Below are 17,702 nucleotides of genomic sequence, written 5' to 3'. Positions count from 1 at the left end.
GCAATGTCGCAGGAAGGACATCAGTTCCAATATCGCTTGTCTGGTTGATGCTAATGCTCATTTACACTGGCAATGACCAAGATTTATTGTGGACCAGTATTATCTTGAGTAATTCAATCGACTTTTGACATTTTCATCAAGGCCGAAAACCGCCAAAACAATAAAAACAGTGAAACACAGTTCTGGCAGACAACTCTTTAATTTAATAAAAAATTATCTTTATTTATTTCGTATCGTTTGAGTTTGGGTGTGTGGGCTCTACTTCTCATCACTCCTGGCGAGGTGAGTAGAGCCCAACAGGTGGATGCAGGGGAGGTGGAGAGAGCGGAGCAACACAGCAAACAAAGAAGGAAGCAAAGCAGGTAGGGCAAGAGGGACTGGCTGCCTAAATAGGCCGGCCCATAAGGGCGTTGAATCGTGTTGCACTACCAAGTTGTCTGACAGAACTAACTACGCCTCATTTGTTGAACATACATTTTAAATCAAGGCTATTAGCTAGACAACATACAGTAGATGATAAACTTTCATGTTGGAACTGAGTTAACCACTTAAAATCTTTGGATTTGAGGTTATTTCAGCCCAGACCCTGTAGACGCCTCTTCAACCAAAAACTGTTCAGTGGACTGCCGTGGGACAGATGAAGTCCCCACACCGCTCCTCCACCCCCCCACCCCTTTCCCCCCCCCCCCCCTTTCCTCGTCTTCCCACAGATGTGCACTTTAGCGCCGTTATCTTTTCCACAGCATGACTTTCTTCTGTATGTACCCTCTCTCACCCCCCCTCTCTCTTTCTCTCTCTCTCTCTCTCTCTCTCTCCCTCTCTCCCTCTCTCTCTCTCCCTCTCTCTTGCTCTCTCTCTCTCTCTCTCTCTCTCTCTCTTCCCCCAACAGTGAAGTCATTCTGAGCTAGGTCTGCTCCCAGTGTCTCCGCCCTCCCTCCTCAAACCAGACACACTTACACGCACACACTGCTTGAGAACACACACTCCCATGCACGTGCACGGAATCACCCCAAAAATGCACACACCTGCTTACACGAATCAACTGCAGGCACACCCAAAAATCACACACACACACACACACACACACACACACACACACACACACACACACACACACACACACACACACACTCATGTAATACATATGCCCATGCATGGAACACCCTGGACATATAGACATACATACACACACACGCACACACAAACCCACGCACACACACACACACACACGCACGCACGTACACACACACACACACACACACACACACACACACACACACACACACACACACACACACACACACACACACACACACACACACACACACACACACACACATGCTGTTGACTATGCTGCCTGTTTGCCTTGCAGGCTAATGGACATAGTTTTTTACACATGGAGCACGAGACCGCTGTCTCTCTGCTGAAGAGTTTCCAGCGGATGGTGGACTTGGTGGTCCTGAGAGATGGCAGCACGCGCTAAATAAAAACAAAAAACATTTTTTCCTTTTTTTTTTCACAAACAAAACAAACAACCAACCAACCAACCACGGAGGAGGAGATTCTCTTCTCAGTGCTGACGCCCTGATGACGCTCCTTTGGGCCACACCCCAGTTTCAGTGGGCTCGTGGAAACTGAGGGAATAAGGAGAGCGGACATTTTTCTTTTATTTTCAACTTTAGAAAAAAAAGAAAAAAAGGAAACCTACACAGGATGGACTAGCCTATTGCTGGACCAAAGGCAAACACCAGTGCCAATGTGTACCATAGGAAAACATATTGGCTCGCCTGTCTGTCCGTTCACTCGCAAGGCGACCAGGGAAACGACAGACGCCGGGACAGAAGAGCGGAGGAATTCTCCGCTGTGGTAGACGAGTTACTACAGGGCTGCTGCAGCTTTTGATCATTTTGTAGGTTGGATAGTTAGTTAGTTAGTTAGTTAGTTAGTTAGTTAGTTAGTTAGTTAGTTTGCCAATTCGATCTGTTTCTACAGGTGGTTTAAATTTGTTTGGTTCCTAAGGTTCTGGCATACAATTTCTTTTTATTTCCAAAAATATATTTATATATATTTTTTTTCATTTTCTTAAATCAATTTTAGTCTGCTATTTACCGTTCTGCTTTGACTTCCTCTGTTCTGCTCCATTGTTTCCATTTTTGTTTTCTTCCATCTGCCCCAGATCATCAGGTCGGGTTCAGTTTTCTTGGCTCCGGGGACAGTTTCTGATTCGGTTTACGTTCACATTGGGGCCGTTCTCTTTTATTTTAATTTTTTCCAAATGTTTTGTCGCTGCCTCATGTGTATATGGACGTTCAAAACTTTAGACATTCTGCCTTGTGTACATAACTGGAACCGAGCGTCACCTCCCATAAAGTCTGGACATGCAGCGAGCGACAAGGATTCACATTGATTCGCAGTATTATTATATATCGTATGACCTTCTCTTCTACTGGGTAACATACAGGGATAATTTCTCTGACTGTTTTTTGTTTTTTTCTGATTGTACCGCCAAGATTTTTATTTATTTATTTATTTGTTTGTTTATTTGTTATTTGTTTTATTTACTGCTTTATAAAATTGTTTTTGTTAGTCCATCACTGCTACCTGTGATATATTTCATGCCGCGGCATTTGCTTTGCACAGCAGCACTGACTTGAAAGAGCTAAAGCAATATTTTGAGGGTTCTGCTCGAGGTCTGCCTGAGTCTTTCAGCGGAACAATCCTGCAGTGCCATTTAGTCAGCAGAACGTGCTATTGTTTACACACACACACACACACACACACACACACACACACACACACACACACACACACACACACACACACACACGCACACGCACACATTAGCATGCATACGCACAAACTCTCCATAAAGAGCCTCTCCGCTCTTTAGAGGTCCAGGCCAACTTCCGGGCTGTGTTTACTATGGAGAACTAATTGAACAGCAAGTTACACTTTGCACCCTGTGACATGTAATTGTGCCATATTTATTTTCTCAATGTTGTGAAAAACACTTTGGAAGTGTCGACTCTAGAAGTGCCATCACACAGGAAGGCAGATTTTGTTCCACATGTTTGTGCCACACGAAACCGCGTAAACTCCATTGTAAGCTACAACTGTTGGCAGCCCAGCAAGGACTAATCTCCAGTCCAGCAGAGGTGTGTGTGTGTGTGTGTGTGTGTGTGTGTGTGTGGGGGGGGGGGGAAATTGAATGAAATTGAGCTGATCTTGTGCTCTGACCACCATGTGAAAGAGGGCACTACAGGAGGGGAAAAACGAAAAAAGTTATATTTGGGATTTAGTCAAGTGTTGCACTGTCTGGGTGATTTTAAAGGATAGGTTCACTATTTTCAACCCCCATCATTTTAAATTTAGAGTTTGATCAGAGAACAGCCTTGCTCAACGCTTTACTATTGAGAAACTTACCCCTCTGCTCTAGCTTCTCACTGTGCTTAAATGAAGTCTAATGGGGCAAGCGTTTGAGCCATAGTAAATAAATAAATAAATAGATAGATAAATAGATAAATAAATTGTGAAATTTCCTTTTTGAAAATGGGAAACTCACATGACAGTCATTACTCATTATTATCAAGTCATTTCTTAGTGTATTTTTTTTAACGAGTTTTGAATAACATGCATCCCAAGCGTTACATTTGACACTATAGGAAGCAGCACAACTTCCTGTTTCTGGTCCCTTCGTTAGCACAGATGTAAGCAGAAGAGAGATTTTCAGAAGTGCATAACAGTCAATGAAACCCTTGAAAAGCTGATAAGATGCACTGTATGTGACCTTTTTGACCATATTGTGAGTTTCCTGTTTTTCGGAAAGGCGATTGAACATTTTTTAAGGCTTAAATCTCTGCCAACTTTTCCCTCATTCAAATGTAGTTTTATTTTATTTTATTTTTTATTCTGTGTAAATGCCACATACATCCCAGTGACATGCTAAAGTGGTATTGTTCAGTTTTACCCTTAATGTTAAATGTTTTACCAAAAGGACAGAGAGCATTATCCCCCTCTATCCCACGCCGGGTCCTCTCATACGTCACTCTTTTTGACGAGTGTTAAAGTTTAATTAATTTAAGTAATGGACAAAATGGCTTGGTGAACTGACCGGCATATAGAGTTAAACAATATCAGCGATTATTGTGACGGGAATGGAGGAGAAAACAGTTTGATAATATAATAATTTTTCTATTACATGTTTCAGGTAATTCTTTCTAAATATATTGATATATCTTAGCTTTGCTCAAAAGAATTGTGATATTTTCTAAGGACACTTATAAACAAAGTTACGGATCAAAGTACGCACAGCGCGACTCGGAAAAAACTACACGTGTACTATCTAAAGCTGTATAAAATGTATTTCTACTGTAATTGTGAATTTGTGTTATACAAATATATATATAAATATATATATATTATATATATGTACATGACATGAAATGGTCATTTTTTTATGTGTTTAAAAACTACTCGAGGAGTGGAATTGAGGATGGTGTCACTGTACATAGCTGTGAATGGAACCCAATAGATGAAAACGACTCATTACTTGTGAATGTACTCATGCTTACCGCGGTCCGTACACCTACCCCAACTTGAATGCTGCTTCTTAACAAAGCTATTTATTTATCTGATTATTTATAAATTCATCTTTTTGTTTGGTTTCATTTGCTAATGCAAAACTTGGAATTCTTCCGTTTATAAGTTGAGTATTAAATGCAGAGATACAGTATGTAATTGCCGAAGTATATATAAATATATCTCACGTGTTTAGAATGCATTTTTGCAGACGCTATCTGTACATACTATTTAACACATGGTTTTTACAGAAAATGAATAATATATGTATAAAATTTGAAAAAATTGCTGTGCAGCGATTATACTGGAGCCATTTTGGGCTTTGGGATGTACCATTTTTCAATATATAGGAGGTGTTTTGAATAATGTACTAAAGTCTCTATTGTACAAATAATAAAAATGTCATTATTGGTAATCTGGGTTTCTGTTAATATATCTGTCTCTCTCTCTCCCTCTCTCTATTTCATATACAAGCCACGAACATTGAACTTCAGGTCCCCGGCCACAAATGCTTGGCACTTGACCAGCTATATAACCCTGGTTCGGCTATAATTCAGGAAATGGCAATCGTAATATGCCCACATTAAGGTTATATTGTTGTAAGTGTATTGATTTCCCATGACAATCACATGAATGAGCTGAAATTGAGATTCATGTAGCCTATTGTCTGTTTATTGTCGACTCAGTCGCAGATCCCTGAATCCCCGCCTCCCGCTGGCTCCCGTTCGCTGTTTATTGAAAGTTTATTAATATTACACGTGTCGTGTGTCCAAATTGCACCAAATTTGACACTGCACCTCCTTGGGTCCCCAGTAATACACCGGCCAAGTGCAAAGTAGATTGGATAAACAGATGTGAAGATAATCGAAGGACATAGTAATCGAAGGATAGACAGACAGATTCCTTCCTTTATAGTTAGATATTTCGATAAGTAGTTACAGTTTTACCTCATTGGCTGTTAAGTTTCTACCACATTACCATTGGATTTCACTAGTTGGTATCCGTGCCTATGTCTAGTAGTCATTCATCAGTGCTCATCTCTGTTTATCAGAAGAAGATCCATCCATCTTTCACTATAGTTAAGCATTTTCTCTCTGCTGAAGAGATGCACAAATAGATAGATATTGAGATTGATCGATATACACAGAGACGGACAGGTTAATCTCTTCATTCGCCCAGTTAAGATTACATGACAGGCTCAGTGAAATCCCTGTAGTCATTTAATTGAATTTCTTATTGTCAGCCTGTCTATCTTATTTACTGCTGGAGGGTTTTTCATATATGGCCCCCCCGCCATCTCTCATTCGATCCAGTCACTGAAAAGGATGGTTGTCTTTGTTCTTCATTCATGTCTAAACCATGTCCCATATTGGTTATTATTATTATCATCAATAACATTGACATTGAAGTCCAAGAAACCTCAGTGTGTGTGTGTGTGTGTGTGTGTGTGTGTGTGTGTGTGTGTGTGTGTGTGTGTGTGTGTGTGTGTGTGTGTGTGTGTGTGTGTGTGTGTGTGTGTGTAGGGCTGGCACTTCCTATAGGCGACTACGCTGCACATCCCTGTGCCTCTATGTCAAGTTATTGAACAAAACAAATACAAACAAGGTATACTTATGTATAAAAAGTATAATATCATTTGGGAACTAAAGTTTGGAAAGTACACTATTTTGTTACTCCTTTGGCATACAATTGCCCACGTTTTAGTCTTTAGAATTATACTTCCAAGTAGTATAGATGTCCAAGCTTCGGAAATGTCATATCTTATATCCCTCATAGTTCTTTCAGTTGTTAGTTATTTCTTTTATCCCTTATATCTGAAAATAAAAATATAATCTGCTCATCATTGCGGTTGAATTTGATGAGTGGTCGAACTTAGTGTTCACTTACACACATTACCCTGTCTGTCCTCCAAAACATATTCAGCTGATTTATTCGGTATTCCCTGAAGGGAGTCTTGCTGAAGGGATGCTTATTTCCGCTAACTTGGTTAACTTCCGGGATAAAGGGGTGTTCCGAGAGCCAGATCAACACAATACAGCACATATACAGAAATGTAGGTTAAATGTTGGGGCAACTAATGCAGTCCTCCTGACCTGGTCGGGTCCAAGCTAGTTTCATGATGGCTTAAACTGGCTTACAGTGAATTTGAAATCCTTCCCTCTAACTGCTTTTGTAGTGTATGTGTCTGAATCTAAAGCCAACTTTAGTTTTAAGCTGAGTTCTAATTAAAAATAGAGTGAAGTCGTTCGATCCAACAGTACGACAGGACAGCCGGATTCGCGGAAGACTCATACCGCAGAGCATCAGAGCATTTTGAATCCTACTCATGAAAATGAATGGACTTCCTATATGACGTTTGTCAGATTCAGTGTGAAGCTAGCTTTGAGAGTGTCACTATTGAGTGGTCCGATACGAGACCATGTGTATTTCTATAGATAGATAGATAGATAGAAAGATAGATAGATAGATAGATAGATAGATAGATAGATAGATAGATAGATAGATAGATGGATGGATGGATGGATGGATGGATGGATGGATGGATGGATGGATGGATGGATGGATGGATGGATGGATGGATGGATGGATAGATAGATAGATAGATAGATAGATAGATAGATAGATAGATAGATAGATAGATAGATAGATAGATAGATCTATAGATCTATCTATAGATCAGCTAGTCCTGGGCAGACTGACTCCTTTGAGTGAATCGTTCCTTTGGAGTAAGTACAACTAAATGTCTCAAGTTTTCTTCAAGTTTGTATTCGTATTGTTAATTAGGATTATCAATAGCAATCGTTCTAGATGACTCGTTAATGCGTTTTTGTGAAGCAGGACATCAGTTCTGGACTTGTGTTTCATTTTAACGCAGTCAAGTTCTGATTAAATTGTGCCTAAATTCCTCCACTTCCCCCTCTCATTTGCATATGGAAACACTCACTTTGGAAAATGCTCTGTTGTGTTCCATCTGCTGATTCCACCCCCCTGTGCCATGCCACACTGAACTGCAGGCACCAATGTCCCACTCCCCCACCCCCACCCTTCCCAGAGGGCCGCTGCACTCGATCGCAGTACAGGAAGAACAATTCACAATTGAGGTTAACGTGCTTGTGCCCACGCGCGCCTACATAAATTCATCTCGATCTAACATACGCAGACAGGACCACTCCCACTCACCAAACACTGACTCTCACTTTATACATGGGCTTGAACAGAAATGAAAAAGCCCCCCCCGATAGGCATGCATAAAATCAATCCACACACACATTGTGCACACAATGGCTAGCGTTTGTTGTTTTGTATCGGTGTCTGTCCGTGCACACGTGTGCCTAAGTGCGGAACAGATACAGAGGAACAAAAGGGCAGGTTTTTCCTTCTGCCACCAAATCTATCAATATGCTCTTGTGGCCTGATCAATAACATTTCCAGGGAACATGACCTCTCTCTCTCTCTCTCTCTCTCTCTCTCTCTCTCTCTCTCTCTTTCTCTCTCTCTCTCTCAGCACAGACAGGTCAGTGAATGGATGGATGACGCATGACTTTCCAGTTCTGGTTCACATAAGCGCATTGTGTGGAAAGTTTAGTTGTTTTGTAAAACAATTGGTAAAACAAATGTGTGACAGTTCCCCTGCCACAGGTGGGTCCAAGGAAGGAGACGGAGTCGGACGTCAGTTAGGTGCCTCAGCTGGCGTAATTTTATTTGTGACTGAACAGAAAGGTTCGCTGGCAAAAAACTCAACCATAGAATGGAGGACTGAATAAAACAGCGTCTGTGTCTGTCAGGCAGCAATCTGGTCCACCGGGTCTAGCTCCGGCACCACCGTTCCTCCTCACTGAAACAGACAAACAACATATAAGAAAAACTACTTGCCAAATCAGACCAACCAGCACCCATGGGTCCGATTAGCCCAACTCAATACAGGGGCGCAGCCCTGGGAGGGTGCCAGCGCTGGTCCCACAGAGTGCGGTTTAACCATGCCCCCTCATCTGCCACATACCTACAGAGGTTGAAAGGGCGCTCCAGGAGATAATACCGGAGTGAACTGACAGCCCACACGATGGCCAGGCACTCCTTCTCTACGATGCTGTACCTCGTCTCCTGTTCAGACAGCGTGCAGCTAAGGTACAACACTGCCCCCAGCCTTCTGTCCGACGTATTAGTCTCTAGGCAGAAAGGAAGAGAAAAGTTAGGAGTAAACAGCACTGGCTGGTCGCATCTGACGCACCTTTCCGAGGTAAATCAGACAAAGGCCTGGTCAGCTCGGGAAAAACAGCTGCACCTGCCAGCCCTAAGAACTGTTTTACCTCTTTTTTGGACTGTTTGCGACTGCGGCAGTTTCATCCTTCTGGGGTCGGACCAGTCATCCACCCAAGTGGTATCCAAAATACCACACCTCCCTCCGCCCAACCACACATTCTTAGGGCTGGAGGTGAGCCTCACCTCAGGGACTCGAGCACTGCACCCACATGCTCCATGTGCTCCCAGGTGTCACTCTGAATAATTACGTCATCTAAGTAGCTTTCCATAATTAGGTCTAGCACCCCTCAGGGCCTCCTGCCGAAGAGGCGCTCAAAGAGAGAAAATCCTGTGGAGGTGTGAGGTACCTCCCGCATCACAAATAACAGGGGGTCCAGCCACTTGTCCCAATTACAGCTATCATCATGCTCAAACTTGCGAAGTATGCTCTTCAACATCTTATTGAACTGCTCCATGAGACCATCAGTCTGGGGATGGTAAACGCTGGTCTGAATTGAGCGGACACCCAAGAGCTCATAAAGTTCCCGAACTGATACCCCCGAACCGATACCCCTGAGCAATGCGGTCTGACGGCCAGATGAGGTCCATACCGAGTCTTTCGAAAGTCTTCCGAATGGGGCCTTGGCTAGCGGGAGAGGTCTCAGTGGCACGCTCAGTACAGCCGCAGGTTTGGCTAACTGGCACTGAAGACCATTAACCACTAAAGTGGTTTCTCCTGTCCGAGTTGATCGGCTATCGGGATTTATGGTGAGCCACCTAGAAGAGCATTTCCCAGTTGCTTTTCGGAACCAACAGCTGGGTAACTTCCTCTCCTGACTGAGTGTCACGGCTCACTTGAAATAACCTGTCCCTAATCAGGGAACAATATTAGCATGTGAGTGCAGCATCTGGCCACATCAATGTGCCATCCATCTGAACTACCCGTTTAAAGGCCACTCGTAGGGTATCGTCCCGTAGCTGCTCCAGCGTGAAATCATCCGTGAAGGAGATCAAGGGGACAGGGGGAGATACCAGTTGGGACTGCCCTGCCCCTGACCCAGCGGCATCCTCAGCGTCGGAGCGCACTCCCCAAGTCTCCCTCATTTAAGCGGCAAACCCTGACCAATCTGTACCCAAAATCAGGGAGTGCGACAGGCTGGAACTAACCACAGCCTTCACTTTATGCTTTTGGCCCTTACACCGAATTTCAAGCCAGAACATTGGATACGGGGTTGAATATCCCCATGCACAAATCAACTCTCCAACAAATGCCTCCAACAAAGCCTCGGGTCGAACCAGGTGTTGCTGGACCATTGTCTGTGAGCAACCAGAGTCCAGCAAAGCCTAATGTCTACCGCCTTGTAATCTTACCGGTACATTGCAGGTCCCTTTTTGACCCGGGGAGGGGTCCAGCGGTCTGGCGACCCAAACCAAACTTGAGGAGCTGTCAGTGGCCCCGCGGCGGTGCCGCCCTAGGGACGAAAGTGGTCAGAGAGGGGACAAAACAGGAAGGGAAAAGACGGCTGGTGGTCATCTTCGGTCCTCCGGTACAGCAGGCGGGGAGTCACGCAAGGTAGTTGGGAGGTCCCAGGTCCAGGCTCTGGAACCTTAAGCGGTGGCTCTCTGGTGTCCTCCTAATGCCTGTCATTCTCTGTAGACCACTGAAGGGGGGGGGCACCCAGATGTCCCCTGCCCTTGGTTCACCAGTGGTTCTGTAGGACCTGCCGTAGCGCCTCCTGGTCTAGGGCCCGGTCCCTTGCCAGCTCATGGATCTGGTGAGATTGCTCCGCTTGGAGGGCTGTGATCAGCTGCTCAGGCGGCGTCCTGGCTTCAGTCCAACTGTCAGTGAGGTGCCTTAGCTAGTGTAGTTTTATTTGCGACAGAAATACTCACTAGGCATGCCCTAGTGGTTCACCTGGTAGAGTGCACCATTTTCAAGGCTAAGTCCTTGCTGCAGTGGCCTGGGTTCAATTCCTGCATGAGGCTTTTTTTTCTGAATTTCATCCCCTCTCTCTCTCCACACTGTCCAATGAAGCATGAAAAAGGCCAAAGAAAATCTTAAAAAATATATATAAAAAGGAAGGCTTGCTGGCCAAAATCTCAAACATAGGATGAATGAATACAACTAAACAACAACCATTAAATTTTAGCATCCCTAGGGTCTTCCACAAATAAAACAGATTGTTGTATGAAAAATATTTCACCGCAGAAGTGTTTCAATTGGCCCACACAGTGGGAAAACAAAGCCAATCCGTATGGCACTGCTTGCACACAAACTCTTGCAGATTCATATTAAGTAGGAGAGCTTCGGAACTTGCAATACTTGTATTCAGGATGTATCTCCACAAAAAAAACCCGAAGATGTGAATCTGGCCATGTGTAGGATATATAAATCCCTAAACATAGACCTAAAGTATGTGTAATGGGTAATTATAGCATGCATTGTCAGTGAAAACATCACAAAATGTCTGAGGTGTCTCTGAATGGCTCCAATCCACAATCCAATATGTACAAGGTCTGTACAATATGTGTCTGTTGGACATTCAAGGTGTCTATGGTCTCTGTTGTCTGGACATCGGACTGGGGCGCCCATTCTGGCCATTTACTGACCACAACTCGTTATGCTGATTTATAGAATTCACTGTGGCTGCCTTTGACTTCTTGTGTGTACACAATATTTGTATTTTTGTTGGTTAAGGGGGGACGCCAGCACCAACAATGGAAACTGCATAGAGAGGAGCAAGGCGCAACATCCACAAATTCCCATTGGCTGTTTCTAAAAATGAAAGGATCAAATTATTTTTTTTTTTTTACAAACTAATGTTACGGAATACCACTTTAATCACCGCGTTTCGAGGCTGCACTGCGATACCGCGGTTTATTAGGATTAAAATTAAGCAGGGATGCAAGGTGCAAGCCTGGAATAGAGAGGGCTTTTCATCTACGCCGGACACAATATCCTGTTTAAACATGACAATCGTTCACGACACAACACGCACAAGAGCACCTCAAAAACGCACGCACACGCACGCACAACTCCGAGAGAGGCGTTTTGTACTGGACATGCCCGTCAGATCTTAAGGACGTCACTTTTATTCTCGAAAACGCGAGTACTGGCGTGTACGGATCCGTTCCCGGGAGCGCCCGTGTGTCTGCGTGTGCGTGTACGCGTCCCACGGCGCCCGTCAGGGAACCGGTCGGACGGCGTGTTCGGAGTCAGTAGTGACCGAGCGGGACGTCGAGACACGGAGGGAAGTGCGGTTACCTGGAAGAGAGTCCGAGACCCAAAAAAAAGCACAACGTTAGCGTGAGGTCGCCCATAGCCTGCTTTTCAGATAGTAGATCTTCCTTTTTTTCAACAGCTGTGATAAAGAGTTGTCGTGTAAAAAAGGAAACAAAAAACATATCGTAGCTTCCAAGTTTTTATTTATTTTATTTTTTGTTTTTACTTTTTACAACTTCTGTCGCCATGGCCGTACGTCAGAGAGGTAGGTCAAATGGAGACTTTACGTGTTCTTATTTTAATTACATTTTTTTTTTAAATTTCAACTCCCGCATTCAAACTACGCTCCGCCGTCCACTGCCTTACGTTATTGAGTTTTGTTTATCAAAACAGTATCATAATGCAATTCGTGGGAGTTTTGTTGTTGACATATTGTCAAGTTTTTTTAATACTTTATATTTGACATTTTATACTATTTTACATAACTATTTGTTTTAATTGGTAAATACTATCTTCATGAATGCTAATGGTCTAAATCCAAGTCAAATCTTTACTTTATAAATGAGTTGAAACCATACACAAATTATTTGTATTAATTTGAAAAAATAAATTAAAACATGTATCATATTCGAAATAATATCTGGCACTCCAGGCTCTTTTATCGTATGTAATGTGTATGTGACAAGGGCAATGCTCTGAATTTGTGATGAGAATCAGTGGCAATCCGCATCCAGGAGAAGATAAGACAAACATTCGACCTTCAAACCCCTGCTCATTGTTTTTACAATAAGGCGAAAGAAATAACTTGAATCTGTAAAATCCATATTTGGATTGCACATAATTATTGTAATTGTTTTATATATTTTTGAATCAAGTTAGCCGTTGCAGCCAAGCAGATATGGTGTCGATTGTTGAATAAGGGATTCTGGACAGTGATTTGTGAACAAATATACCAACAAAAGTGTTATATTTGTAAAAAACAGGCTGAATCCCTCCTCCCAAGAATGCAACATGCTTCCGTGCAACAGTCCAGTCCTGTGTGTGTGTGTGTGTGTGTGTGTGTGTGTGTGTGTGTGTGTGTGTGTGTGTGTGTGTGTGTGTGTGTGTGTACTTGTTTTTGCTACTTGGTGGGGACTTGAACCTGATTGCACACCAAACCCGTGGGGACCTCATGTGCGGTGAGGACCTGAGTCCAGGTCCCCAGAGGCACAACCATTGCCAATGATAGAAAACACCATTTTAACATGCTTGGCAATGTTTCCCTAAAAATCACTATAGGTCCCTGTTGGGTCAGTTTCACCAGATTTAAAGTGTGTGTGTGTATCTCTGTGTGTGCGGATTGCACCCCTAGTGGTCATTGCTAGAAAAACTGTGTGTGAACTGTGCGTGCACCTGACATATCAGGTCCCCACCATACCCACCACGCCCCCACCCACGCCCACACCTAAGCCGCCTCCCAGAGATCATAGAAGACCTGAAGAACTTACTGGAAGTTTTAAGAACTGTGTGTGTACCTGACATTCCAGGTCCCCACCGCACCAACCCCTCCCCCACCTCCAAGAGATCATAGAAGACCTGAAGAACTTACTGGAAGTTTTAAGAACTGTGTGTGTACCTGACATTCCAGGTCCCCACCGCACCAACCCCTCCCCCACCTCCAAGAGATCATAGAAGACCTGAAGAACTTACTGGAAGTTTTAAGAACTGTGTGTGCACCTGACATACCAGGTCCCCACCGCACCAACCCCTCCCCCACCTCCAAGAGCTCATAGAAGACCTGAAGAACTTACTGGAAGTTTTAAGAACTGTGTGTGCACCTGACATACCAGGTCCCCACCGCACACAAATTGTAATAACACTATACACCATGTTTCTCACTGAAATTATTATTATTATTATTATTATTATTATTATTGAATATATAATATTGGTGAAATCATCACAGTGCAGATATTTTGGCACATAGAAATGTGAGATTAACACAGTCACACAGTGGGGCCGCCATTTTAGTTTATAAAAAACTTTGGATTGGACCAATGGATTGGACGGGACAGGGTTAATTGGAGAGCAGAACGGACATACAGACATTGCGATTGAGCCAGGACACATGTGCCGTTGAAATCAGATGATGGAGCATCATGGAAAAAATAAGGTAAGAATGGCATCATGCCCCGTATATGTCATGATATATATTTTAAATACTGGCTATTTTAGTTTTACTGTCTTGAGATATATGTCAATTATGAAGATTATGCATGTTCCTTCTACTTCAGGTAGATTTAGGTGACAAAGAAGGCTACTTTTATGTAGGCCTAAATGCCAAATAGCTAGGCTTTTGATTTCTGGTGTAATTAGTCAGAATTAGCTACAATATTCCATGATTTCGTTTAAATTGGACTTGGATGTTTTCACATGAGGAGCTTTATTCCAAAACGCGATAAACGCCACATTTAAAAAAAAGAGTTTTTCATGCCATTTTGCTGTGTACTGAACCTATTCACTGCTCCATCAATGTTAAATGCCAAGTCGCTATATTTCCTTGTTTAGAAGGTACCGCGAGATGCGTTTTTTTTTCGTCCATCCGCGACAAGCGCCGAACGTATTTTTAGCCTAAATGCGATATATCCACCTCGCGTGTGAGGCCAAAGGTTCACTTTGAAGCAGGATACGGATGATGTTTTCATCTTTAAGGGGGTCTCCCTATCTCGTGAAAAAGTTGGCGCACCGCGCACAGAGCCTTCAGCCCAACACACACCTCCCGCGCAGCGCAGCGCCAAAAAGAACGCTCCCATTATTTCCGACGTACTAGCCCACACACGCTGCGCCTTGACGCGCCGCCCCGCTAAGCTTCACGCCACTGTTCTATTCCCTAGCGTCGCCGCGCGTGAAAAAGCGCTTTTTTTAAAGCTATTTTGTACATCCTGGCTTGATACAAGGTCCTGTACATATGGAGATTGTTGATACAGTAGATGAATAATTCCACAATGCAAAATGAATGAGCAATGACAGTAAATAAAGTGACTAAACCGCAAACAAAGTGCCCGACAGGACATAAGTAATGATGAATTAATGTGACGATCATGGGCATCAGGGCCATATGTGTAGTCATGTTGTGGTTATGTTTTGAAAGCAGCAGATCAACAAACATAGTCGGTATAGGCAACCATACCGTTAACCAGTTGTTTTATGACCACATATATGGCCCTGATGCCCATGATGAGCAAGCGATACCTCAGTTATTACATTATTGTCTCAGTAATTACATGTTCAAAGGATTTTTTTAATACAAGGCCAATAATATAATAAGTTACTACATTATTGGCAAAAAGGTATTGGCTTGATTACATTTAAATTATTACATAATTGGCAGTTATGACATTATTGGCCGTTATTAAGTTATTGGTTGCTACAGTCCCTGATATCATATGTTGCATGTTCTCTTGTTAAAAAACAAAAACATTATGTAAACCATCAATGGATTTACAGCATTGTTGTTCGGACTGGGCCAACAAACCATTTTAACAGGATCAATTGAATATTAACAAAATATGTGGGTCTAGTTAAAAAATTGAATTTTCCTTAAAACTATTCAAATGGATTCATAGCGTTTTGGAAAAGAGCTCCTCAATGAATAGCTAATAGTTAACTATAGAGATTTATTTTAAATGTATTGACCATTCACACAACGACACACATGCTTTGAATGAAAATGCTAACTTAAGGTCGCTCGAAAGCACATGGGAAGTTATCTTTACTCACAAGCTTTACGCACGTCTTCTCGTTGTCAATGAAACTTTTATCCCATTGCTTCCTTGTAGTTCAAACACGATGACTGTCTGTCATGTTGTCTTTATGTGTAACCTACATACAATGGTTACTTTTTCTTTACATCTTCAATAGATCAAATAAAAGCACGATTAATAGAGGCCTGAGCAAGGTAGCCAAAGAAAGGTTTATATGTCGCATTGAAGTACTCAGGCGACATCATGATGAATGCAGCAGGAGACATTCACGACTGAAGGTGATGCATTTTAGCCAGTTCCATGTCACGCTTTCATTTCAGTAGCTTGTTAAGAAAACATTTACAAAATCTGGTGGATTAAATTAAACATAAATATCCATATCAAATCTAATGTTTCATGCATTACACATTTGTTTAAGCAGAACTATGTATTTCATGTACTTAACACTTGTGTAGCATGCAGAGTAAAGTGAATATAAAGGATTTGTATAACTACATTTACGTTTCAAACTTATTTCAGGCAAAGGAAAGTCCAGAGCAATCAAGGTTTGACACCATGACACCTCCGCAGGACCAAGACGCTGAAGCCCCACCTCCAAATGATGAAGCCGCCTTTGCTAATGTGAGTTCAGATCTGAATTCTTATGTTTATTTGTGAATGATTTTCTTACCTTTTTCAAACTACTTTTACTCTTTATTAATGATGTTAATTGATGTCAGTTTGTTAAAGCAATTAGCTTAACACAAGTAGTAATATTTCAAATTCAATTTCCTTGCAAGTTGAGAATGATGATGGTACATTAATTTATTTTAAGAGGGTATGTAGTCACAATTGGAACAGGCTGGAAGAAAATAAGTACTTGATATTGGTTGTCTCTTTCCAGGACACAGACAGTGACGCGGATACCGACATTCTGGAATTGCAAGTTTCTTTCTTATACTCGGGAGCCCAAGACGTTCCAGAGCTAGAGAGGACTGAGAGTGTATTTGTAAGTGTCAGTCTCCCTCTCCCCTTCTCTCTCTATTCCTCTCTCTCCTCTCTCCCTCCCTCCCTCTGTCTCACTCCCTCTCTCTCTCTCTCTCTCTCTCTCTCTCTCTCTCTCTCTCTCCCTCTCTCTCCATCGCTCTCCCTCTGTCCCTCTCTCTGTCTCTCTGTCCCTCTCCCTCTCTCAGGTGATTTGTTTAACTGTATTGTTCTTTGTAGCTTGCTATGGTTATAAGCATTTAAACAGCAGGTTTTTAACAGATGCTGCATGTGTTTCATTGTACATTTTCTGTAGGCTTGTTTGGATGTTTAGGAACTTAAACTGAACCCTACATATATCAACTTTTATTGTTTTTAAACTGAAGCCATTTTTTTATTTACAGCTTACCATAAAATTATTACAGATCAGTTCAGCTTCAGCTAGCAGCACTGAAAACAGCGATGACGATTTTGTGCCAAATTCAGAAGAATCAGACTGTTCCGAAGAATCTCAAGAGGGAAAAAGCAGACATCTGTCGTGGACCAGTCTCTCATCTCCCAATGTGACCTTAGACAGCAGCGATGCTAATTCATCTTCCATGAATGCAGCCCAACAGTCTTCCTCTCCTGAAGATAAGGAGACATCAACTCAGCAAGTAAAAGATGACAGCAGTGATGTTTCGGTAATGAAATTGAAGAAGACTGCATATGGCCAAAGGGTGTATAACAAAAAGCATTATTGCTTTTCCTGCTACAAACCATTCAACAAAATGGCAAGGCACTTGGCCCAAATGCATAAGGATGAGGTTGAGGTAGCAAAAGCACTTTCTTTTCCAAAGGGGTCTAAAGAAAGAAAGGTTATTCTAGATCTTTTGAGGAATAAAGGGAACCGTGAGCACAACATACAGGTTCTGAAGGCAGGCAAAGGTGTATTGGTGCCACGTCAACAAACAGCT

General features: G+C 42.6%; 1 protein-coding gene across 1 annotated transcript in view; it reads left to right on the top strand.

Annotated features, from left to right (window-relative positions):
• Window positions 1-1,483, top strand: part of lrrc7 (leucine rich repeat containing 7) — a gene marked incomplete at its 3' end in the record, with an annotated part of 81,560 nt that extends 80,077 nt beyond the window's left edge. Inside the window, exon 31 of the mRNA XM_080016680.1 lies at window positions 1,373-1,483. Within this exon, the coding sequence (XP_079872806.1) occupies window positions 1,373-1,483 (111 nt within the window). The remainder of the gene's footprint in view (window positions 1-1,372) is intronic.
• Window positions 1,484-17,702: the final 16,219 nt, after the last annotated feature.

The sequence above is a fragment of the Zeus faber genome (genome assembly GCF_960531495.2).
Source record: "Zeus faber genome assembly, chromosome: 1".
NCBI lineage: Eukaryota > Metazoa > Chordata > Actinopteri > Zeiformes > Zeidae > Zeus > Zeus faber.
Note: the sequence above shows the minus strand (reverse complement) of the source record. Positions and strands in the feature narration are given on the sequence as shown.